The sequence below is a fragment of the Ailuropoda melanoleuca genome, chromosome 4, assembly GCF_002007445.2.
Source record: "Ailuropoda melanoleuca isolate Jingjing chromosome 4, ASM200744v2, whole genome shotgun sequence".
NCBI lineage: Eukaryota > Metazoa > Chordata > Mammalia > Carnivora > Ursidae > Ailuropoda > Ailuropoda melanoleuca.
The window spans coordinates 42,154,568-42,180,613 of NC_048221.1; the positions used below are offsets into that span (position 1 = coordinate 42,154,568).

The 26,046-nt window shown below is 36.4% G+C and overlaps 1 protein-coding gene across 1 annotated transcript in view; it reads left to right on the forward strand.

The window, feature by feature from the left end:
• Positions 1 to 26,046, forward strand: part of CNTN6 (contactin 6) — a 269,942-nt gene that overhangs the window by 220,291 nt on the left and 23,605 nt on the right. Inside the window, 5 exon segments of the mRNA XM_011220649.3 lie at positions 1,539 to 1,666; positions 23,623 to 23,798; positions 24,136 to 24,253; positions 25,294 to 25,452; positions 25,579 to 25,728. Coding sequence (XP_011218951.3) covers positions 1,539 to 1,666; positions 23,623 to 23,798; positions 24,136 to 24,253; positions 25,294 to 25,452; positions 25,579 to 25,728 — 731 coding nt within the window.

Sequence of the window (26,046 nt, forward strand, 5' to 3'; positions counted from 1 at the left end):
TTAGATTGTCTTATTGGCCAAAATTTAACATTTCTGTGTTGTTGGAAATTCCTAGTTTTTCCTAAGTTCCAGAGATATGTTATGCACCCAAATGGTTCTCACATTGATCTCTTCTAATTAAATCAGATACAGAATTATATTTGGCCAGGAGTTTGCTGCATATTAGAATAGTTTTACTACTCCTGTGTCATTAATGGTATGATTCAACTCTTAATGTAAATCACAACCAAGAAATCTAGACATTTCAGAAAATAAATGAGATATCAGATGTCTGCTGTTGGGGAGTACTCTAAGATAATGACTTAAACAAAAATCTGATTATATGCCATGGAACACTCTAAACCCAGACGTGGCCCCAGCTTCTCACTTGATGACAGAATGTGGAACACATCACTAATAATAAATCCAACATCGGAAGCTGGCTTCATACAAATTGTAGTTGGCTGATATTCTCTTGGTTTCAAATTGGGTAATTAATTATATTAGCTACATTATGTGTGATACACATATTAGGCACAATGATATGTTTGCAATGAAACAAATACTGTTTGGTATTGTTAATGGATATGACATGCATGGCAATTGTTATGTCTTTCTTTCTTTTAAAATTATTGTTGTGGCAAATTAGTTTTCATCACTTATTTTTGTACAACCCTACTACTTACTAGTATTTTAAGAGCTGTGTTTTTAAAAAGTTGCTAATTATATTTGTAAGACATAAAATGGGGCACATGCTTTAATTTTTCCTTTTTTTTTTTTTTGGTCTCCTTATTAAAATACTTAATGGTGATTTTGTGAAGAAACCAATCTTGGGCTTTCCCTGATTACAACAGTGGTCTGATATTTGCTTTTGATTATTTCTGAGTTTCAGAGAAAACTTAAGAATCATTTTATGAAAGATTAGGACTTCTTAATCAGCTATCCCTTCATTATGTACTATATGATTGCATGTATTTTTAGGACCATTTAATTCAGTCTGATTAATGAAGGCTTCATTCTTTCTATGTTTTTACCCTTTTTTATGGGATAGGCCACATAACAGGATAAGCCTGGGCTGTTTGGCTATGAACCATATAGGTGGTTCCTTCAGTTCACTAGCCCTGGCAAATACTGCCATTGCGAAGTAAGAGCGGGTTTATAAAACTACAACTAAACAATGTGAAAATTAGCTTGCATTTCTCTAATGCCAAGTTCAGTTTTCACCAGAGAGTTGACTTTTCAAAATGCATAGTGAATACTTGCATTTGTTATTAATCAAGCAAATGAGCACTGTAGCATCAAGCATCCTTTTTATTTTTAATGGGCTTCAAAATCAACAATGATAATTCAAGTGATAGTATGATAATTATCAATACTGTGTCAGAATAAAAGCAAATATCATTTATTCTACTGTGGGGATTCAGAGATTGCTCACAATGAGGAATAGGATTAAAGGAAAGGAATATGCTCATGGTTTTAGTAATGTTTTAAAATGAAAATAAATGGTTAAGGCTTATTTTAAGAACCTTACTTCTGTTAATTATGTATTTTCTTTCTAGAGTGTTTCTCTCAGAGGATGGCAGCCTCAAGATATATAACGTTACTAGGTCAGATGCTGGATCATACACTTGCATAGCTACAAATCAGTTTGGTGTTGCAAAGAACACTGGCAGCCTAGTCGTAAAAGGTATTTTATTATCTTCATTTGTGCTTGATGAACATTGGAGATCTGTATGCCTATCACAACCTCTATCACAGTGTCAAACCTGTATCATATTATATGTGTGAAATATTTGATTTCACAATTTATTGAAGAGTGGTGTTCCCATATTCATTAATAGTATGTTTACTTTGCCAGTGGGATACCACGGCGGATGTGAACACTTTGGCAGTTGAAATACTGTCAGTGGGTAATTAAACAGAATGAAAACCAGCACCTAAAACATTTGAATTTTCACAGATGCCTTAGTGTAGGAAGCTATGAACATTTTGATAAAGTCAGTTGATGATATTTTTCTTGGTTAAATTTCCTTCAGAAACTCTCATTTTGTATGAAAATTTTACCATGGATATAAGGTTGCCAAGTACATAACCAGTTCATTTATTTATAAAACTAGGTGCATAGCTAGGGAGATGCAGACACCTCTTGCATACACTTTAATGAGTAGTTTGTTTCAAAGAAAAAAAAATTAAAATATCTGTGTCTGTGTAAGTCATTATTATTGTCCCATCAGAATAAACCTGTAAGCTCACATAATTTGTGATGATAAAACTGCATACTCTATTCTTCAGACTTTTAAGCTACTATCAATACAAATGTACCTCCATATATCACCAAGGGACATAATTAGTATTCAAGTATCTATTCCCCATCTTTGCTACTTTACTTTGTTGAATCTCAGCTCATAAAACTAGTATGTTTACTGGAAGACATGTCACTTTTATCATTTCATTGCCTCCTGGATGATTAAAATGACTGTCTTGATAAAGTAGTTTGAACAGCTAATTAAGCCCAAATAATTAAATTCAGCAATCAGTGCTTTATCATCATTTCTATTAAAAATAAATATATAAAATAAAAAGTAGTTAGCTATTACACTTCACCTATCCTTTAAAATGTCTCAAGGAAAAAAAAATACCTACCTTTATTCCTGGAAGGTATTTTTGCCAACATTGGCTTAACCATATTACGTTATGCCTGCTGACAATTGTCTGAAACATTCAGGGGAAATGTGATTGATGTAACTTTTGTCAAAATCTTACCAGTGTGGCACATTCCTTAAGATTGTATTGTCATCAGATTTTTAAAACAGAGATGGACCTAACATTTCAAGCAATGTAGCTCTATCTAATGATAGGATATCTCTCCAGCAAATGTTTGGTACTACCATATACTGAAAAACATAAATGCTTTTCAGCATTAAGGAAAAATAAAAAGAGGAGATTTATTCCCTTATTTCAAATTAAGAAGGTACAGGTGGTAGGCATTCATTTTAAAATATGAAGAAGGTTAAAATATGGTGGAGGACAGCATCATGGTTAATTTTTCCAAGAATGGTCGGGGTGCCTGGGTGGCTCAGGGCGTGATTCCTGCATTCTGGAATCGAGCCCCACATTGGGCTCCTCCGCTGGGAGCCTGCTTCTTCCTCTCCCACTCCCCCTGCTTCTGTTCCCTCTCTCGCTGGCTGTCTCTCTCTCTCTGTCAAATAAATAAATAAAATCTTAAAAAAAAATTTCCAAGAATGGAGAAATCCAGAGGGAATTAAAACATAAAATGTAAAGGATAGAAGGTATCAGTAGTAGAAATGTAGTTTCTCAATGAAAGTTTCCATAGAATACTGGCAATCCATTAGCTGGACCAATGGTTTTACTGCTAAAATACAGTGATGGGCATCCTTTCATCCCAGAGATTCTGGTGATAAAAGTTATTGGATACATTGGACTGTCAAATGTTTCAAACATTTGGCATAGTGATACTGTCCTTTAGCAAAAAATAGGAGAAAAGTAAAAGGAGGAAACTCACATAAATATGTAACTCTGAAGAAGCTGGACAATGCTTACTTCTCAAGACAGCAGTTGGGTATTTAATATATGTAACATAGCCATGTTTTTTGCCAGGTAGATTCCCAGTTCTTTGGATAGAAACAGGTTCATCTGTAATTTGAGATAGTCCATAAAACACACCATCAACTCTCTCTACAAGGGAGAAAATAACAAAATAAGATTGCTCACTTTAAAACAAAACAAAACAAAACAAAACAAAGCAAAACACAAAAACTCAATGTAGCTTTATTTATTTCTAGTGTTCTTTGCTGGGGCTATTGGAACAAAATTATCCCAATCTGCATTCCTGGTCACCTTAATCTTTTCTGCTCTTCCTTCCTCAGTAGGATTTTCCATTTTCTTACATAGTTCACTTATTTGTCATGTCTGTGGTTTTTTCTTCCTCTTTCCCTTCCTCTAGAAAGAAGCATAAAGAAGGCAGGAATGTCACAAATCCTAGAACAGTCCTGGGAACTGTATGGTTCAATAAATAATTATTGATTGAGTGAAATTATTTTATCTTACACTCTTTAGTTCTTAGATAATCTCTGTTCTGATTTCCTTGCTCTAAAATACGAAGGTTTTCTATTCTATTTCTCAGGGGTTAAGCTTAGGATACTTTGCAAAAACGAACATCAAAGGAAAAAAATGAACTTCTAAAATGTTTTCACTTTCCCTATTTTAGGGTTTGTAGTTATGTTTTTCTAATACATAGAGAACTCCTTACTCTGTAAGGGGGAACAAATGTGAAACTGCATGACAATCCTGCAGACTTCATGGATAGAACTCACTGTTCCAATATTTTCAGCACAAAGAAGAGAATCATTTACATATGCAAACAGGGCATATATCAGTATGCATGCATATCAAGTAATTTTCACTCATTTATGTCTAATAATGAGAAGGAAATTGTGTTTGTTGTTTTTAATCTTCATAAAATACCCACATTCCATTTTAAGGCGAATCTATTTGCTTCTTTGCCATCGTTAAGAACCATGTTATAAAGAAACACATACACATATAGTAACACAAAAACATACATTTAAAAATAACTATATAAACACAAAATGTGTACAGTACAAATAAAAGCATCTTTAAGAACTTTGATTTTTTATTGATCTGTATTCTGTGAGTTTTATTAAACTATGTGATTGCTTTGTAAATACAGGTCTAAGATAAGTCTGTCATTAACATATCCTCTTAACTGGACTTCTATCTCTAATTCTCTTTCAACTAAGAATGTTAAAGCTATTACTGATGAAGAATTATTATTTTACATCCTACAAATTTGAAGCTTTAATCTGAGAAAGAATTATAATAATATGCATTGATTCAACCGTTTTCCTGACTATTAAGAGTGTAGTCATCTGGTTGTTTAAGATGATTTAATATTTGTGTGTCTGTGTGTTTGTATTTTCTAGTCTATGATGTTCAGCTGATTGTCATTACAGAGTCAAATATAATTTTGTTTCTCATACCAAAATCAGCATATAGTGACCTTACTGGTAATAAGGTGGTAAGGAGCAAATGAGAAATTTCGGTAAAGCTGATGAAACAATCATCTCTCTTTGAATTGACTTATCAGCCTCAGTCATGCAAGAAATGTTGTTGTTAGATAACATGTAAAAAGATAATAGTTACAAGAGTAAGATATTTTCCAGCTTAGTTTTTAGCGGATATGGCTTATCTGTGTTAAGAGGATTCTGAAGTTATCTGCACTGTATGTCAGAGATTTCTATTTCACTCATGCGGCAGGATAAAGCCATTTTCCGTTCAAACATTGGGAGCGCAATTAGCACCAGCCTTGCCAGAGCCTCAGAAGATGCCCAGTGTAATCTGAGGACATGTTCCGTAGGCACAAACAGGAAATCAAAGAGAGAGAGAGTTTAGGTGTTTTCATTTCGGAGGACTGGCATAAAATTACAGTGTGTACATACACTTAAGAGGTATATGAAAATCACATAAAAAGGGAAATTATTTGATCTGGCATTTGAAAAATTATTAAAAAGCAGAGTAACAGCAGGCTATAAAAATGATCTTGTTTGCAGGCAACATTTGTTTTTGTTTCCCCACTGGAGAAGTTTTGGATGTTCAATTATAGGCCTCATTGCTTCAGCATTATTTTCAACTGAAATGTCGGAACTTGGAAAAGCATATCTAATGTGCAAATTAAGTTTATTGCTGCTCATTTAGTTGTTTATTCTTTGTGATAGAAGTCTTTATTATACCAGCATGGAGAGTGGCCTATCCATTTTCTCCCGGCAGAATGATGGTGTGCACCATTATGGTTCTATATTTACTAAGAGAAATACCAAGATAGGTAGATAATTGGAGGCTTTGTGGCTTCAAAAGGCGGTTTAAAGGATTTGAAGTGTTGAGCCCAGTTTATTGAGAAGTTCAACTTTATTGAGTAAACCAAAAGTACAATTTCACAGAAATGACTAGGCACGTTGGAATACATCGGTCATATTTTAGTGGATGAAAACACCACTGCGGAGAAGTCTCCCAGTACTGCTAATATTTTCTGCAGAATGTTTAATTATGCACTCCAGTTTTCCACAAAGAATGATTTACAGCATTTTTATAGAAAGGAAGCTTTGATTTAAAAATTATTAGTGGAAGCACTTTTCAGGTGAAAAAGTACATAGTGAATTTGTATACTGGCCAGGAATTTTCTTTCCCCCTTCAGTATTGAAAATAAGGCTGAGGGAACGCTTGACACGTGAATTCCATAATCCCTTCAAGTAAAATTGTGAAAAAAAAAAAAAGAAAAAAAGAAAAGAAAAAAAAGAAAGAAAATAAAGAAAGAAAAAAGATAACAAGAAATCCCCATTTATTTAAACGAATACAATATCAATGTTATTTTAGTCTTCATAACAATTTAGTCCACAGTCTTTTAAAAATGTAGCACATACCACTCAGATAAAATTTCCAAGTATGTTAAATAGCTGTTTTTTTAAAATATGTCTTTTATAATATGTAATATAAAGGACAGATATTAATGAATTTCAGGTTTTCACCTTTTGCATTTTATTGTTCCGGACATTTTTCACTGAACGAATTAAACCTAATTTGGTTAAAGTTTTGTTTAGTTTTGTTTATTCTTAATAAAAATAAGGAGTGTATGGCTAGTCTTTCAAGCTAAATGGAGGAAGCTAAATAGATGAGTATACACCACTCCTCAAAGTCATGGAGAGCACAGACTTCGGAATTAAATTAACTAGCTCTATTGCTAACTAGCAGGAGACCTTGAAGAGTTTGTTTTTACTGTTACTGGTGTTGTACTCTCTATATTGTTATTAACCACCATTCATCAAATATATACTGTGTTCCAGGCACTGTGGTAGGTGCTTTGTGTATCTCATCTCAGTGATCCCTCACAACACTATGAAGCAAATAATCATTATCTCTCTTACACAAGGGGAGGCCGAGGCATAGATTGCTAAAACGACTTGACCATGGCCCTTGTGTTAGTAAGTGACAAATTTTTTTCCTTCTTCTTTTTTCATCTTCCAATGAATTTATGTAATAATAACTGCCTGAGACACATGCAGTTTCACATGACATTATTTTAAGTTCAGTGGAAATAAAAACGGAGTAACTTGCAAAAACTAGTACTTTTCTTAAATACTTCAGCGTTCACTTACTGGAGTTCGGTATCTGTTTATACTCTTTTCCATTTGAGGTAAACTTTACATGTAATGAAATACACAGCTCAAAAAGTGTATGTCTGCTGAATTTTGGCAAGTGCATATACTTGTGTATCCCAAACTCTAACAAATCTGGAACATTAATATTACCCTGTAGAACTTTCCCTCATGCTCCTTCATAATCCCTCAATTCCCGTTCCTACCCAACTTGTAGAAGCAACCACTGTTAGGATTCTTTTCTGCCACTGATTTCATACAAATGCCATTGTACAGTACGTATATCTTGGTATCTGTATTCCTTCACTTGGCTTAAACCACTAGTATCTACTTTCTCTTTTTATTAAAAGTGAACAAAACAAAACTTTAACCAACAGCAGTTTTAGTCTGTGCAGTAAAGAATACTTTGAACTGTAAGTATTTTTGTCTTCAGTTTCCTTCCCCAGCCTGTATACACATGAGTGCCCTGAGTATTTGGTTAGGAATTGGAATTTTAGTAATATGTCCTTGATTCCCTTCTGATGCTAAAAGAAACTATTAGACTCCTGTGTTGCTTGAGACTTCTATTTCTAAAGTGACATGGTGGTCACTTATGTTCTAGTGCCATTTTTTAGGGATAATGTGTATCGTTACGATGTACGAGACCCTCAAGTGCAAGTTCTGTTTTCAGCCTATGGATCCTGAATACTCAAGGAAGCAGCTAGCAAATTCTTTCAAGCCCAAGTGAGGGATGGGCATGGAGGAGGGCGGTGCTGAAAGGGAAAAGAGTAATGAGATGAATACAATTCACCCTGATTCTCATCTTCTCGCTTTTATTTTCTCATTTTGTCTTCCCTTACCTCCACACAAATGTTCAGAAGAAAACATCCTCTTTTTGCTAGATCCTGTAGCCAGGCAAAATAAAATTTCCTAATTCCATTTCCTATAAACCTACGGAATTCTTTGACCTGATGTTTTCCTATGGCCCAGCACAGAGTTACAGTCGGAGGACAGAGTGAACATTATCTCTTTATAAGAAATATAAATATGATGCCATAAATAGTCATTGCCTATTATGTATTAACAGCTTTGAAACTGAGTAGTTGGCATATCTAATTCATTAAGCAGAATCTACGTTGCATGCTCTTTTTAAATAGATGTCAGACCCTGTTTTGATTACTTGTTAATATAGAAGATCCGTGTTTACATTTTACATTATTACTTGCTAGGGAATTTCTCAGTGTTACCTTGCATGATACTTAGACATATTTTCTCATTTAGACAACCTCAGTTTTAGACAGTTACTTTCTCTAGACTGTTCTTTGTTTATTTCTTTTACTCTGGGGTTTTGGTAGTCTTTTCATATTTGTTCCAAATCATTTAAATATTGAGGCGAAAGATAAGTGGATAATGATACCTGCAGATAAACTGGAATATATTGGCCATGGTTACGCATAATCGAAATTATGAAATTAGAGTTTACTCTGCCTGTAGAGGAATATACCAAGTGCTGCATGCTGACTTTAATCTGCAAAATATATGTCTGCACAGACAAAGCTTGCACTTGATTAAGAGGATAGAAAACATCCTAGCCTTGTGCAAGTATATAGATGAAGAGGAAAAGTATATTATAAAGATTGAAAACTCCTCCATTTCTGGCGTGCTAGAGGAGGAAATTAAAGACTCCATCGCACTAATTTCCTTGTTTTTTGCTATGTCTGTAAAGAGTTTATTTCAGAGATTAGCTTTGATTTTCCTCTATTTGCTTTCCCTAGAGTTAGTAATTTTCTTGTTTTGTTTGCTTAATATTCTGTAGACTTGACAATAATTCATTCCTCAATTTTGTCTCCGTTGTCTCCCTTCAATATCAACCTGTCCTTGTGTTTGCGAGCCCAGTTGCCTAAACATCGTGACTTTGACATCCTCCCTCATATTGGTAGAATGCATCTTCCAAGGGATTTTTGAGAAGGAATTCAAGAGGAATGCAGTTCTTTGGAGATCTTTCATGTTTGAAAATATATTTATTCTATGCTTATATTTGATTGATGGCTTAGTTGGAAACAATTCTATATTAGAAATCATTATTCTTAGCAATATGGAGATGTTACTGTGTTCTGAAAGCTGAAACCATCTTGATTTCTGATCTCGTTTATGACATTGTTTCTATCTGTCTGCCTATCTCTCTCTCTCAGTTGTTTTTTTCCCAGCGTTCCACAATTGCCTGATGATGTGCTGTGGTGTAAATCTATTTTCAGCTTTTATATTGGGCATTTAGTGCACTTTGTCATCCTGAAAACTCATACTTCTTTATCCTGGAATGTCTTCCTGGATAATTTAATAATTTATTCCATTGCTTTCTCTAGAATCCCTATCATTGAAAAAGTTAGATTTCCTAAACTGGTACTCTAGTTTATGTGTGTATGTGTATGTATATATGTACGTATCTATCTCTGTGCATAGTTTATTATATTTTATATGTTTATATATTTAGATAGTAGGTATCATTTTTACACATGTGTATATGAACTATATATATTTTTGTTTGTTTCTCTCTCCTAGTATCCATTTTATATCTTTTTTGTTCTACCTCTGGGAGTTTTTGACTTTGGCTGTTTTTTTTTTAAATGTCTAAGTGTCCTTTTATTTTCTGACTGTTCCTTTATATAATACCTTGCATTTTTTTTCTCTCTCTGAAAATATTCCTCATAGTTTTTCTTTTATCTAGCTTATTTTTCCTGCATGGCTTCTGTGGTCCCAAATTGCTTTCTTCTCTTTCTTTGTTTTAATCCCTAACCTTTATTAAGAGGTATACCAAGATACTTTGTGAATCTTAGTTATCTGCTCATATTTAAGAATGGGGCCCTAAAAATCTTATAGAAAGCTCTGATCAAGTGTATTTGGCGGGGAGGGCATATAATGCTGGACTTCACACTAAGATGATCTGGCCAGTATATATCCTTGGAAAACTTAAACACACTGTGTTTAGGATTTTCTCTTAGGTTTATCAGATCCCTAGGACAACCGTCCCCCACTTCCCACTCCACTTTCCTGCCCAGAGAGCAAAGGCCCAGTAGCCAGCACCCTCAGAGCTAAATGACATTACAAGACATGGGTCTCAGCCCTTACTATATACATGTTCCTTAATCTCCCTGTTTTTAGTTAACATTCCCTGTTCTTCAGCTATGCTTGCTAGCGAGCAGTTCAGAGACTCTCCATTTCATATCCTCTCAGGAGAATAATTTGCCAGTCTTCTAATGAGATGAGAAAACACTACAGAGACCAAAATGCTTCCTGTTCATAAAGCCCAAAGGGGGGTTGGCATGTTCTCTGCCTTCCTCACAGCCAGCATGGGATTGAGCTTTATGGTAGATCAGTTAGAATTCATTTCATTTCGTTCCAGTTTCTCAAATTTTGTCTCCCCTTTTGATCTCTGTTTTGGTGGATTTAGGTCTTAGGAAAAATTTCTTTTGGCTTTGTTTATTAGATGTTTATAAAAAATGAAAATAAACACTGTGTTTAATCAATTATCTTCATCAGGATATTGTATATCTTATTTTATAGTGGTACTATTTTTCTCTACTAACATTTACAAAAAGTCAAGCTGTAGTTATTTCTTGCTTAAACAGAATTTATCAAGAAATCAGTAAAGCACAATTTGATAGATAATGGGTCATGAACTCAGATCTTCCACTTGTGTTCTAGATATGATTCCCTTTCATGTTCCGGGACAATTTTCTCTCTCTGCTTCTCTGTGTCTGTCTATCTCACTCTCTCTTTCATCTCTGTTATTTTGTGTAACACACCATCCCCACTAGAATACTTTCATATTGTTATTCTCATCATTAAAAAAAAAAAAGACCTTTTCTGACCCTGCTTCCCTTCCAGCTACTGCCGTATTTGACTATTGTCCTTAAACTCTTCAAAAGTGGTCTATGTGAGCTTGCTTTTCCAGTCCTTCTGGTCAACTTTGTTTTGAATCAATGCAACCAGGCTTTTCCCCTACCACTCCATCAACACTGCTCTTAGCAAGGTGACTAGTAACCTCCACATTGTGAAATCCAGCAGTCAGTTCCCCATCTCCATTACTTAATTTGTCAGACTTTTGATCACATCCTTCTAGAAACACATTCTTCACTTGGCTGCCTGCATGCTACATTTGTCAGGTTTTCCTTTTACATCTTAAGTTGCTCCTTTTCCATTTACTTTGCTGGTAACTTTTAATCTTACCCATTTCCTAAATGTGGGGTGTGCCAGGGATTTTGTTCTTGAATTTATACTCTGCCATATCTACTCCCATTCATTTGGTGTCTTATTCAGTTTCATCCTGTGAAATACCATCCACAAGCTAATTCCAAAATGATACACTCAGCTCAAATACCTACCTCATTCGCCAAATCCACCCACCAATTTATCATCTTCACTTACCAATTTAAAATATGCTGATATTGGCCTCCTGATTCTTACTCCCAAAACTTGCTCCTACTGCAGTCTTTCTCTCTCTATTAATAACAGTCTGTAGTGACATTTGCCAGGCCAAATCCTTTCAGTCATTTTTACTCCTTGCTTGCTTTCAAACCCCATCTCCAGTTGTCTAACAGATGGCCTCAGCATCAATAAATGTACAGAATCTAACTACTTTTCACCACTGCACTTACTAAACTTTAGTTTAACCACCACAATCTCTTTCCCAGTGTGTTGCTGTAGCACAAAGGTGCTTCACCCAGTTGATTTTGCCTCCAAGGGGTCATTTGGCCGCCTGTGGATGTATTTTTGGTTGTCACAACTGAAGGATCTACTGACATCTAGTGGGAAGAGGCCACTGCTGCTAAATGTCTTGGAATGCACGGAGCAGCCTCCTCATCTCACCCTGAATTCGCCCATACATACATGCAACGAAAAATTATCTGACTCAAAACATTAATAACGTTGAGGTTGAGAAACCCACTCATACAGCCTCATGATTTGTCTTGATTTTATCATGTCTCCCTTCTGGAAACTAGAATGTTCTTATTAAAATGTAAATGAGATTTTTTTGCCTCTTATGATGGAAGTCCTCTAATAGCTCCTCAGTTCAGTGTTGTTTCATTTGCTTACTATTCATACTGATGTACACCTGGAAGAAGGTAAGGATGTGATGCTAATTAAATGGTTTTGAATAAAAGATTGAATAAACAATTAGTAATTTTTGTTAAGGATTTCTACTTCTACTGAAAGTACTACTCAATTCTTTCTCCAACTGTTACCAGTTATCATACTGTTCAAGGTATTATCTAAAAACCTAATGATAAAATGGCCTAAATATTTTCAACCCTACACAGAGTCTATTATTAAACATTAATAATATTTGGGGAAACTTTTGTCCTGAGTAGTTGAAGTAGCTTTATCAAACCAATATCAGCCACAAATACGTTAAAACTTTTTAAAATAAGTAAAAATAGCAGTTCAAAGGAATTATGACAGTAACCAAGGGGTTTGCAACATGAAGTACAATAGTCTGGAGAAAAGAAAAGTATGAAAAGAAAAGCAGAACTCCCCAGTGTTTTTCTCCAGAAACTTGCCACTTTCCAAGCACTACAAATTAGGAATAAAAAAGAAAAATAAAAAATAGAGAGCAGAAAATGACTCAGGCAGAAATTTTGGTAGCCTCACAGTGCAAGGAAGACAGAAATTGGGGCTCAGAATTAGCCAGGTAAAAGGAAGCCTGCTACACAACTCGACCTATAGAGGAGACACCTAAAGGACTTTGCCCTGGTAATGAAAACAGAACAAAATTGACCAGTGCTTAAAATGACCAACATTCAGACTCGATTCATATCCATTCCCGACTGTACTCTGCTGTTTTTAGTTGCCTGATTAAAAAAGTAAATCTTCTTGGAAAAAATATAATAAAAACATTTACTTTCCATGTACAATGCTGGTGGTATTCAGTAAAATGTTACCAGGAAAAGCTGAAACCAGGACCAAATGATCAAAATGCAGAAGAACATCAGACATTAGCAATAAGTCACATCTGATAGGAATATGAAAGTTATTAGACAGGGGTTTCAAATAATTGTGATTAATATGTTAAAAAATAGATGACAAGATGGTGAATTTAGGAGGGAAATGGCATGTATTAAAAATCAGTGGGACAGAGAAAAACAAATACCATGTGATTTCACTTATATGTGGAATCTAAAAAAACAAAACAAAGGAACAAACAAAACAGAAGCAGACTCATAAAGTTACCAGAGGGGAGACAGATGGAGGGATGGACAAAATAGGTGAAGAGGATTAAAGAGGTACAAACTTCCAGTTATAAAATCAGTAAGTCATGAAAATGAAAAGTGCAGCATAGGGAATATAGTCGGTAATATTTTAATAACATCGTGCAGTGACAGCTGGTGACCTCATTTATTGTGGTGAGCATTGAGTAATGTACAGAATTGTCAAATCACTATGTTGTGCATCTGAAACAAAAATAATATTGTGTGTCAACTCGATTGCAATAAAAAGAATCAACTGGAAGTCTAGAACTGAAAAATACAAAAGCTAAAATTAAGAACAATATAGACTGACTTAATGCCATATTAGATATGGCAGAGAAAAGAATTAGTAAAATGGAGGATGTATGAATAGAAAATATCCAGACTGCAACATGGAGAGAAAATACAATGGGGAAGACAAACAAAAAAGAACATAAGGAGTATATTTGATATGAATAGTTCGAACATATGTAGAAATTGTACTTCCAAAAGGAGTGGAGAAGGGAGAAGGAAAATGAGGGATGAGCAATATTTGAGGGAATAATTGCCAGAGAGTAAAACAAACAAACAAACAAACAAAAACAAACCCGACTGAAAATGACCACAGCCATCCTATTCAGGGAATTATACGAGCCCTAATAAGGATAAACACAAAGGAAAGTTTAAATAAGCACATAGTAGTGAAACCAAAAGAAGAAAAGAAAATAAAACTATCCTGATAAAAAAGATAACATTACCTTTAAAAGAACAACAATAAGACTGGCAGTTGTGATAGCAATGAAATAAGAAAATCCAGAAGACTGTGGAATGGCTTTTTTAATGGGCTGAAAGACACTAATGATAAGAATTCTCTTCCCAGCAAAAATATCTTCCTGAATGAATACAAAGTACAGATGCTTTCACACAAACAAAATCTCCGAGATTCCATCACTATCAACTCCACACTAAAAGAAATGCTGATGATGTTCTGAGGACGTTCTTAGAGTCAGAAAAACTATGATTCCCATATCGAAGCACGCAAACGGAGAGGGCTAGTATGTTAATAGGTACGTTAAATTGAGATTCTGAGGAATTAGGAGGAGGACCAAATTTAAAGTATTTACTTGTAGTCTTCGCAAATTAACTAGTGAGAGAAAATATCAGAGAATTTTGTCACCTGTTTGAAATGCTATTTATACACTAGTTTCCTTTATATTGGTATCTTAGCAACATTTCCTATAATGCCATAGACAAATAAAGGCAGAATCCCATGTTTGTACAGAGTAAGAAAGGTTTGGTGATTTTTTTTATTCCTGTTTTGTCCGTTGTTTGAGAGAAGTTGGTAACTTCAGAAACACCTGAGAAGTTATTATTCTGAACAGTGACACTGAAAGATTATTACTCACAGATGAAGGTTTCAACTGAGTTGAAGGTACAAAAGAAACAAATAAATTAAAAGGGAACAAAAAGAATATGTTCTGGATGGTCAGGAAAGGCCAATTACACATTGGATTGCCATCCCCTACATTCTAAAACTGTAGTTAGGGATCAAAATATGTAATAGTGTGTTTGGCCATTGATGCAAGGAACAAGTTTCATTTGTGTTTAAAGAAATCATGCTAGATAATTCTGACAGAAGTTTTAATATCACTTCTCATGTGTCCTGAGGACTCATAACTAAAGATGTCCTCTGGAAGCATCTTTGGCTATTATGACCATGTGAATTTGAGTAAGGCTATTCATCAAAAGCATTATGTATCTTACTAACCTTTCCTTCTACTTAGGAATAGGATTTTTTTAAAAATAATTTTTTAAAAGATTTTATTTATTTATTTGGGAGAGGGAAAGAGAGAGACAGTGAGAGAGCACAAGCAGGGCTGGGGCAGAGGGAGAAGCAGACTCACCACTGAGCGGGGTGCCANAACCTTTCCTTCTACTTAAGAATAGGATTTTTTTAAAAATAATTTTTTAAAAGATTTTATTTATTTATTTGGGAGAGGGAAAGAGAGAGACAGTGAGAGAGCACAAGCAGGGCTGGGGCAGAGGGAGAAGACAGTGAGAGAGCACAAGCAGGGCTGGGGCAGAGGGAGAAGCAGACTCACCACTGAGCGGGGTGCCAGACATGGGGCTCGATCCCAGGACACAGGGATCATGACCTGAGCCAAAGGCAGATGCTTAACTGCTGAGCCACCCAGGTGCCCCAAGAATAAGATTGTTAGGTCAAGCTATTTTTATATGATTTGTATCTTACTAAAGGAGATTGAAAATGGAAACATTAAAATTCTGTAATTTTATGAACTTTTCATGAATGTTGGTCATTCATATTTAGGATAAACTTCAAAAAGTGATATATCCTCATCATTTAGAAACTGAATGGAAAAGGTGCCTCCTTATTTTATATATAAATATTTACTGATTTCATCATTTTCTGTATTTCTTTTATTAAGAATGACAAAGAGGAAAGTAGAAAAAATAGTGTAAGGAACTCCCGTGAACCCATCAGTCAGGGTTGTTAATCATCAGCTCATATCCAGCTTTGTTTCATCCATACCCTCACCTACTATTTCCTCAACATCCACCCCAAATATCTAGAGGCAAATCACAGACATCATAATTTCATGTGTAAATATTTCATAATGTATCTTTAATAGAAAAGGGAATCTTTTTAACATAACAATAAAACTGGTTTTCTTATATTACAAAATTAATAATTATTCCAGAATTAGAATTCAGATTACATGATTGTCTCATAAATATGTGTTTCTATATGTATATGTGTGCTAAATACATGCAGACAAACACATATCAATGTGTATGTGAATGTGTGTTAGTCCTCTTCAACCATGACAATTATATTTCCAAACATTGTTTTTCAGGATTTCTTACGTCCCAAATGTATTTCTTTTTTAGAAGTCTGTTTATTTATTTATTTGAGAGAGAGAGATAACGCATGCACAATGCATGCACTTGCGTGAGTGGGGTGAAGAGCAGAGGTTCGAGAAAGAAAGAATTTTAAGCAAACTCTCCTCTGAGTGCAGAACCCAACATGGGACTTGATATCACGACCCTGAGATCATGACCTGAGCCAAAATCAAGAGTCGGACTCTCCACCAACTGGACCACCCAGGTGCCCCTCTTATATCCCAAGATGTAATAAGAGGTGTTACCTGGATTAAAACTGTTCCATATCTAGTAAGTGTAGGAAACCTATATTAAATACACTTTAAGAAGTTTCTTTAATCCAGAATTTCTCAGTGCTTTTACTATGCTAAAATGTACTGTGAAACTCTAAAAGCAGATATGGTATACAGAATTAATTACAGTTAAATAAGCTCCAAAGTCCATTCTTGTGTATTTATTTTTGAAGCATTACTAACCAATGACATGTTACTCGATAGGACTTTTTCCTGGATCTAAAGCATTGGAGACTTTCTGACCACATATTTACATAACTTGGATTTTTTTAAATAGAAATTTCAGATTCAGACTTCAAAACCTGAGGCAGTATTTCTCAAAGTATGGTCCCTGGACTAACTACATCAAAATCAACTGAAAAAACGGCCTGTAAAAAATCCATATTCTCTGTTTCCTTCACAGACCTACTGAATCAGTATTTCTGGTAGGAGTCAAGGAATTCACATTTTTAACATGTTCTCTGAGAAGCTGTTATGCATGCTAAAACGTTTAAATTACTAGACTAGAATTTCTACAAATACTTAAGGAATTTGCAAGAAGAATGAAATGATACAGAATGAAAAGGAACAACTCTATTTTGTTTTAAGAGAAAGAGGGTTAAAGAATTTCAGAGTTTCACAGATGATAGAGTCTACCACAGTCGACTTCTTTCCTCTTTAATTTGTTATAATTCAGGCCGTAATGATCTTACTTATCCGTAAGAACCAAGGAGTGCTTCAGTGTTAATCACGAGCTGCACGTTATTACAGCTACTCTACTGATATATATGGACTCCCAGGAAAGGAGTAGAGTAGATGTGTGTATATACATCCCTCTGATCCCTGAGACTGATCTGAATGGTTTGGAAAAAAAAAAAATCTCTGATATTAGAGTTACTTAAGAGTTTAAGTGTTCCCACAGGAGGACTCGTTAATGAACTAAAGCATAGTCCTTATTCTTTTCCTAAAATAGCATCGAAGGTTCTGTATATTTCTGCTGCACAAGAACCACTCTCCCATTCTCCACAAGAGTGATTTTTGTCTCTGTGGGGTATCCACTTCGAATTCTGAGCCGGGAGCTGTGCGTGGTCGTAGAAGAGAACGCTTTAGGGTAGCAGCCAGCAACCTTGTGGCTCTTGCCGAGCCACCGACCCAGGATTAGGACAGGTCTGCGTGTGGTGTGACGAGAGGATACAGTAGTTAAAAGATTCCTTGTCCAAGCACCCCCTCACCCACACACAGTACTCACAGGGGACTATGCTCAGATAATCATGCACCCCCTTCTTTTGGATAAAAAGTCGATTCTCATAGAAGCCATTTCTTTTCATGTATAATCTATTTGTTCACCCTACATATACTCGTAGGTCTTCATACCATTGCCTCTGCTTCATACTTCCGATGCTTCCCATGTTCCGTCAGCAAAAAGAATACATTCCTTAACATGTCATCCAGGACCGGCTTCATCCGTGTGCGACTCAGTCACATAGGACCCTGTGCTGAGAAATGCCTCGTTTTGGTGTGTCGCCCTGATGTCACTGTCTTGAGATTCGTAGTCCTCTTTTCTCTGATGTTGTCCTTGTCGGTGAAGTCCGATGGGACCGCAAAGCATGCTTGTGAGCAGAGGGGATACGCTGCGTGGTAGCAGGTGCACCTCTGTTCGCCGAGCAGACCGCGTCCGCGTGAGAGTCGGTACCGTGTACACCCCCGTACCTCATGGCACTCAGGAGTGCCGAGGACTTGAGAAGGTGGGCCCAGCAGGATCTGGGCCCAGACTTGTGGAGGTGAGGGTCACAGCAGCCNAGTGTTCCCACAGGAGGACTCGTTAATGAACTAAAGCATAGTCCTTATTCTTTTCCTAAAATAGCATCGAAGGTTCTGTATATTTCTGCTGCACAAGAACCACTCTCCCATTCTCCACAAGAGTGATTTTTGTCTCTGTGGGGTATCCACTTCGAATTCTGAGCCGGGAGCTGTGCGTGGTCGTAGAAGAGAACGCTTTAGGGTAGCAGCCAGCAACCTTGTGGCTCTTGCCGAGCCACCGACCCAGGATTAGGACAGGTCTGCGTGTGGTGTGACGAGAGGATACAGTAGTTAAAAGATTCCTTGTCCAAGCACCCCCTCACCCACACACAGTACTCACAGGGGACTATGCTCAGATAATCATGCACCCCCTTCTTTTGGATAAAAAGTCGATTCTCATAGAAGCCATTTCTTTTCATGTATAATCTATTTGTTCACCCTACATATACTCGTAGGTCTTCATACCATTGCCTCTGCTTCATACTTCCGATGCTTCCCATGTTCCGTCAGCAAAAAGAATACATTCCTTAACATGTCATCCAGGACCGGCTTCATCCGTGTGCGACTCAGTCTCATAGGACCCTGTGCTGAGAAATGCCTCGTTTTGGTGTGTCGCCCTGACGTCACTGTCTTGAGATTCGTAGTCCTCTTGTCTCTGATGTTGTCCTTGTCGGTGAAGTCCGATGGGACCGCAGACCATGCTTGTGAGCAGAGGGGATACGCTGCGTGGTAGCAGGTGCACCTCTGTTCGCCAAGCAGACCGCGTCCGCGTGAGAGTCGGTACCGTGTACACCCTCGTACCTCATGGCACTCAGGAGTGCCGAGGACTTGAGAAGGTGGGCGCAGCAGGACCTGGGCCCAGACTAGTGGAGGTGAGGGTCACAGCAGCCGCAGAAGCTTCAGTGGCCAGCTGCAAGGGCCTCAGGAGAACAAGGGACTCAGAAAGCAGTCAGCGCTGGGATCCAATGTGAGGGGTCCACTTGCCCGTCTGCCCACAGAGCTGTCCATGGGATCTGTGTGACATTTGCAGAGATACTAACTCTTCAGCCTGAGCACCAGGACAGGAACTGCCAGGGTTCAGGCAGTAAAGTTGGTCAGTAAAGACATACAAGATAAAAGCCTGCACATGAGCACGGCAACAAGGCATATCAGAGAGTTATTCACATTCTTCAAAGAGTTTAGCATACATGGTTTTAAAATTTTTTCCAACATTGCAACGCTAATATCCAGAGGCTTATAACAGAAATTAAATTTAAAGATTTTTCCACTCAGTGGAAAAANCGTAGGTCTTCATACCATTGCCTCTGCTTCATACTTCCGATGCTTCCCATGTTCCGTCAGCAAAAAGAATACATTCCTTAACATGTCATCCAGGACCGGCTTCATCCGTGTGCGACTCAGTCACATAGGACCCTGTGCTGAGAAATGCCTCGTTTTGGTGTGTCGCCCTGATGTCACTGTCTTGAGATTCGTAGTCCTCTTTTCTCTGATGTTGTCCTTGTCGGTGAAGTCCGATGGGACCGCAAAGCATGCTTGTGAGCAGAGGGGATACGCTGCGTGGTAGCAGGTGCACCTCTGTTCGCCGAGCAGACCGCGTCCGCGTGAGAGTCGGTACCGTGTACACCCCCGTACCTCATGGCACTCAGGAGTGCCGAGGACTTGAGAAGGTGGGCCCAGCAGGATCTGGGCCCAGACTTGTGGAGGTGAGGGTCACAGCAGCTGCAGAAGCTTCAGTGGCCAGCTGCAAGGGCCTCAGGAGAACAAGGGACTCAGAAAGCAGTCAGCGCTGGGATCCAGTGTGAGGGGTCCACTTGCCCGTCTGCCCACAGAGCTGTCCATGGGATCTGTGTGACATTTGCAGAGATACTAACTCTTCAGCCTGAGCACCAGGACAGGAACTGCCAGGGTTCAGGCAGTAAAGTTGGTCAGTAAAGACAAAATAAAAGCCTGCACATGAGCACGGCAACAAGGCATATCAGAGAGTTATTCACATTCTTCAAAGAGTTTAGCATACATGGTTTTAAAATTTTTTCCAACATTGCAACGCTAATATCCAGAGGCTTATAACAGAAATTAAATTTAAAGATTTTTCCACTCAGTGGAAAAAAACACTATTTTTATATGAAGCTCCAGGTGAACCAATTATTAATGAGTGTTTCCTTGTAATTGAAGATAAGGCAATAGAATCCATAAATAGGCATTTTGGATTATACACAAGTCATTAAAGCACTTTCGGTTTCTTGTACAGTCTTCAGAAGTTACAGGGTATGTCAGAAGAACATTAAAGTTCCATTGCTTAAATTTACATTTAAAATTTAATTCAGACTTACACTAAATAGATTTGTTTGGAAGAGTTAAATCTAGAAAAAAATTGTTCCATGGAATTATCAGCTCTAGATGTTCTAAAATTTATATTTCAAAATAATTTGTTAGAACTGTATTCCAATGTTGTCACATCCTATAAACTACTCTTTACAGTTGGGTAACAGTTATATCAACAGAAAGATCCTTTACAAAATCAAAAATTATTGAAAAATATTTGTGATTTTACATTTGTCATGAGCATCTGATGCCAGTTACATCAATTGAAAATGAAGTTGCTTACAACATAAATTCCCATACGTAAATTTACGGAAATGTGAGAAGAAGCTTAGAGCAAGCAAGTTATAACTTTAATAAAGCATTATTTAATGTATTATATAGAACTGACACCAAAAATATATTTTTTTGCAATTTGCAAGCTTATGCTGTGACTCATGTATCACTATTCCCCTATTACATTTTATAAGTTATACCACATTTCTAAAGCAAGTTGCTTTATATTTAGTATCTTTCATAGAACTTCTTTCTTTATTTTTTGATCAAAGCACACCACATTTCCATTTCACACTGTGACCCACAGATCCTAAAGACATCTCAGGCTTTTATGTCTTTACTGTGACTATCACCCAGCTTCCTATTTCCNTATGTCTTTACTGTGACTATCACCCAGCTTCCTACTTCCCATCTTCGCTCCTGTCTTATACTCCAATACTAGGATTTCCAGTGAAATGACGGCTCTGTATCTACCATCCACGTTTCTTCTTCACACACACTCTGTAAATGCTCCTGCCTCTCGCTGATATAGGTATCCTTCCCCCACCTGCCAACTTTACCTAGCTAATTCCTATTTGCCTTTTACCCTCAGCCAAAACAACCCTTTTCCAATAAACCCCTCAGGATCCCCCATTTTAATGGGGTCATTTACTTCTAACATATGACACTTATTACAGCTGTAATTATATATCCATTCATATCATTTGATTAGTGTCAACTTCTCTCTTTAGACTTAAATCTCTCTGAAGGCAGGTACTGTATGATTTATACTTGATGTTGNATTATATATCCATTCATATCATTTGATTAGTGTCAACTTCTCTCTTTAGACTTAAATCTCTCTGAAGGCAGGCACTGTATGATTTATACTTGATGTTTTTTTTTTTCCTCCTGACAGATGGCTGGAATTTGGTAGGTGCTCAGTAAATACTAGTTAATAAATAAATTAACCAGTAATGACATCTAAACATTATAAATTATAATACAAGTATTTCTTATTCATGAAGTGTTAGTCATTATTACTGTACTACCAATGAGCTATGTATGCAGGGAATGATTTGTCTAACTTTGCTGCTTTGTGGGGCCATAAATGGAAGGAGTTGCTGTCATTTTTAATGTCTGAAAATTACTTTAATTGCATGATCTAAAACTTTAAATCAGAGCAGTTTTGCACTACCAACACATCCAATTAGCCGACTCATCCTCCCATAAATGTAAATAAGACATTAGTGATACATTCTTTTTCCAAAAAACTAGAAAAAATTTTTTAGTTCTAAAAAGTGTTCTTGAAACCCTTACTCTGGGGGAGAGAAGTGAAGAAGCCTCGGAATTAGGAATGGATGTAGCCCACAAAATCATTCTTCAAGCTCTTCTCCAAACATAATTAAAATAGAAAGTGTATGCATCTAATATAATAAAGGAAAGAGCATTTTTAAATTATGCAAACATAAAATATAAATAAATTACATGAACATAAGGATACACCTGATGTCTGTTGAGTTCGATTTTATGTGTTATATGCAGAAATATAAAATGTGCCTTTATTTTTCTATGGCTCTTTTTATCAATATGTACCTTAAAACCCAAGATTATTAGTTTCTACAGGGTTAAACTTTATCTCACGAATGATCTTTAGAGAAAGAGATTTTCCAGGTTCTCACGTCGCAGTTTTGAAACTTCTTTATGTACGGTATTTTTTCAGTATAATTTACCCAAACCCCTAATTCTTAAATGTAAATTCCTTAAAATATTATTTTATTTTAGTAAGATAGTGCATATCTGAATCCAAATGTATGCCCAGGGCCTCTTTGTGGTTACTGAGTTTCCCCTTTTAGTCAATTCTTAGCCCTCTAAAATTGAAACTATTTATTTTGTTATAAAAAATGTAGTCAGATAGGATCTATCACTATGAGTCCTTTTTAATCAGAGAGATATAGGACTCCCGAGTCCAACTAGAACATTTTTGGAAATGACCTTTAAAACTTTGGTCAGTGAAATGCTAGGATTTGTAGAACAGTGGTTGGCACTGTGACTGATGTTTCTAGAGGGAAGTGTTTTATGATAGATGTATAATTCTAGCCTTGCAAAATCTGGATAAGAGAGGGAAAACATACATCTTTTCTCTCCATGTTGTGTCTTTAGATAAAATAGAAAATTATTATCACAGCTATGTCAGAAATAGGATAAATATTATATTCACACTAGTAAATATACACTTATGATTATAAATCTCTATATAAACTATTGTAGTTAAGATCTTAAAAGCATCGCTTTTCCCATAGTATACAAAATTAACACAGACTAGAGCTGCAACCAGTGCGTGGATTATAATATTGCACCTAGAATTTCAGAATAAATTAAAAAAACAATAAAAACTATGTGGTGCATTTTTCATGTAGAGAATACTGTCTTTTGAAGTCCACAGTTCTCTATCAACTATTCATTTTTATATAAAATATGAGTAAAACTATATCCTGACTTTTATGACAGGTAATAAGCTACACTGATTAATGCAGAAATATTTGAAAAAAGTAGAATAGAATTATTCATGCTGAATATAGTAGAACTCCAAGTTATAGTTATACAATTTCAAGCAATTGCAAAACCATGTAAAATATGTATTTTGTTGCCATATGTCAAGTTTCAAAAGCTTTTTATCATAATAATATTTTTTCTCAACAGAGAGGACTGTTATTACCATTCCACCTTCCAAAATGGATGTTACAGTTGGAGAGAGCATAGTCCTACCATGCCAGGTGTCCCATGACCCCTCCATTGAAGTTGTATTTATATGGTCTTTCAATGGAGATGTCATAGACTTAAAAAAAGGAGTGGCTCATTTTGAAAGGATCGGAGGAGTAAGTTGATTTTTAAGTACTTAATAAAATAAATCAAGTCTTTCACATGAATCAACATGTTTCCTAATTATTCTCCCCATACTTATTTGCATGGATAACCACTCTCTGTTTATGAAGCTGCATCTGTTTTTGTTTTATTTTGTTTTCTGTCTTTCATAGAAATGCTTGTGTTCTGGATGTAATTATAATAGGGGAGATAGGAAAACTACAATAATACTAGTATATCTCCTAATTTCAGAGTTGTCTCATATTTAATATTTATTCAGCTGTAAAAAAAAAAAATGGGACCTGCTGGAAATTACTATGTTTTTATCCCCCTTTCATTTTCTATCTGCAGGAATCTGTTGGGGATTTGATGATAAGGAACATTCAGTTAAATCATTCAGGAAAATATCTATGCACAGTAAAAACAACTCTAGAAAGTTTATCTGCTGTAGCTGATATCATTGTTAGAGGTAAGCATAGTGGTGGACATAAATGAGCACATTATTTATTCATAGCCAGAAGTGTTAATATGTAAATGGCAGATCTTTGAGTAACCAACCACATCATGATAAAGAAGTGAGATAAAAGTATAGATTTTTGGGGGCGCCTGGGTGGCATAGCGGTTAAGTGTCTGCCTTCGGCTCAGGGCGTGATCCCGGGGTTATGGGATCGAGCCCCACATCAGGCTCTTCCGCTATGAGCCTGCTTCTTCCTCTCTCATTCCCCTGTTTGTGCTCCCTCTCTCTCTGGCTGTCTCTATCTCTGTCAAATAAATAAAATCTTTAAAAAAAAAAAAGTATAGATTTTTTAAAATTTTTCTAAACTTTAAGACTCCAGGTTATATGTAGTGTGGATATAGATATTGAATTGAGTAGGTTTGTGTATTTATAAGGAATGGTCAGACTCAGCGTCCATTGTCAGTCCCTAAAAGTTAGGCATGCCTTCTTTTTATAATAAACCATTCTCATCAGAACAGGGTCGAAGTCATATATTCCTATAGTTCTCCATATAAGCTGCATTTACTTGAGTTACCTTTTGAAAATGGAACATATGAAAGTTGTTTTCAGTTTTTGAGATTAGTTCCCTAACGGATGATAATGAACCAGTGCATGATTGGAATTTTCTTTCTTTCCTTTTTAAGAGGGAGGGGGGAGGGGCAGAAGAGGAGGGAGAGAATCTTAAGCAGGCTCCACACCTAGCACAGAGCCCAATGCAGGGCTCAGTCTCACAACCCTGAGATCATGACTTGAGCCGAAATCAAGAGTTGGTTGCTTAACCGACTGATCCACCTAGGCACCCCAGAATTTTCTAATCTTCAAAGGAAGATTTCTAAATTAGTCTCTCACCATGTAAACTGAATTAATAGGGCTTTATCTCAAATATTTTGCTAAAAGTACATTATGTTCAATATTTTATTTTCTAAGTATAACAGATAAGAATAAACTGCCCCATTCCAAATCAATGAATTTAATAATTTTCAATACAGTTATCATCAAACATGTTTTTCAAGGTCCACCAGGTCCCCCTGAGGATGTAAGAGTGGAACACATTTCCAGTACTACTTCTCAACTAAGCTGGAGACCAGGCTCAGATAATAATAGTCCCATTCAAATATTTACTATTCAGGCTCGGACACCATTTTCTGTGGGTTGGCAGGCTGTTTCGACTGGTAAGTGACACCAGTGTTTTTGGGTGATTTTTCTAAAACAGATGCATTTGTTTGACTGTTTGATTGATTAATTGATTGATGTTAAGTGGTGCCAGTTTTAATGCGTAAGTGCCCCCTTCTTTTTAGTTCCAGAAATTCTCAGTGGCAAGACGTACAATGCAACAGTGGTTGGTTTGAGTCCTTGGGTGGAATATGAATTTCGTGTCGTTGCTGGGAATAGCATTGGGATTGGAGAACCAAGTAAAGCATCAGAATTGTTAAGAACCAAAGCGTCAGGTGAGAAATTAATGTCTTCTAAACATGTGGAAGATCCTTTATGGCATAGTTCTTAAGACAAGTAAGAGGTATTTTTATGGGTAGTTTGGGCCCCAAATCAGAGGCAGGAAACCAGCAGCTTTCATTTTCACATTTTTATGTACACAAAGTAAGGAGTATTGTCCCCAAATGTAAGTTCAATAGGAGATGATTATACCTAAGCAGGCACGTCAAAAATAAGAGTTTTTCAGAAGCTCTCCTCTCATCTCATCAATTTTCTAGCCAAACTCCAACAGAGAATCTGTAGATCTGTACATGCAAATGAGTTACTGCTTGTTT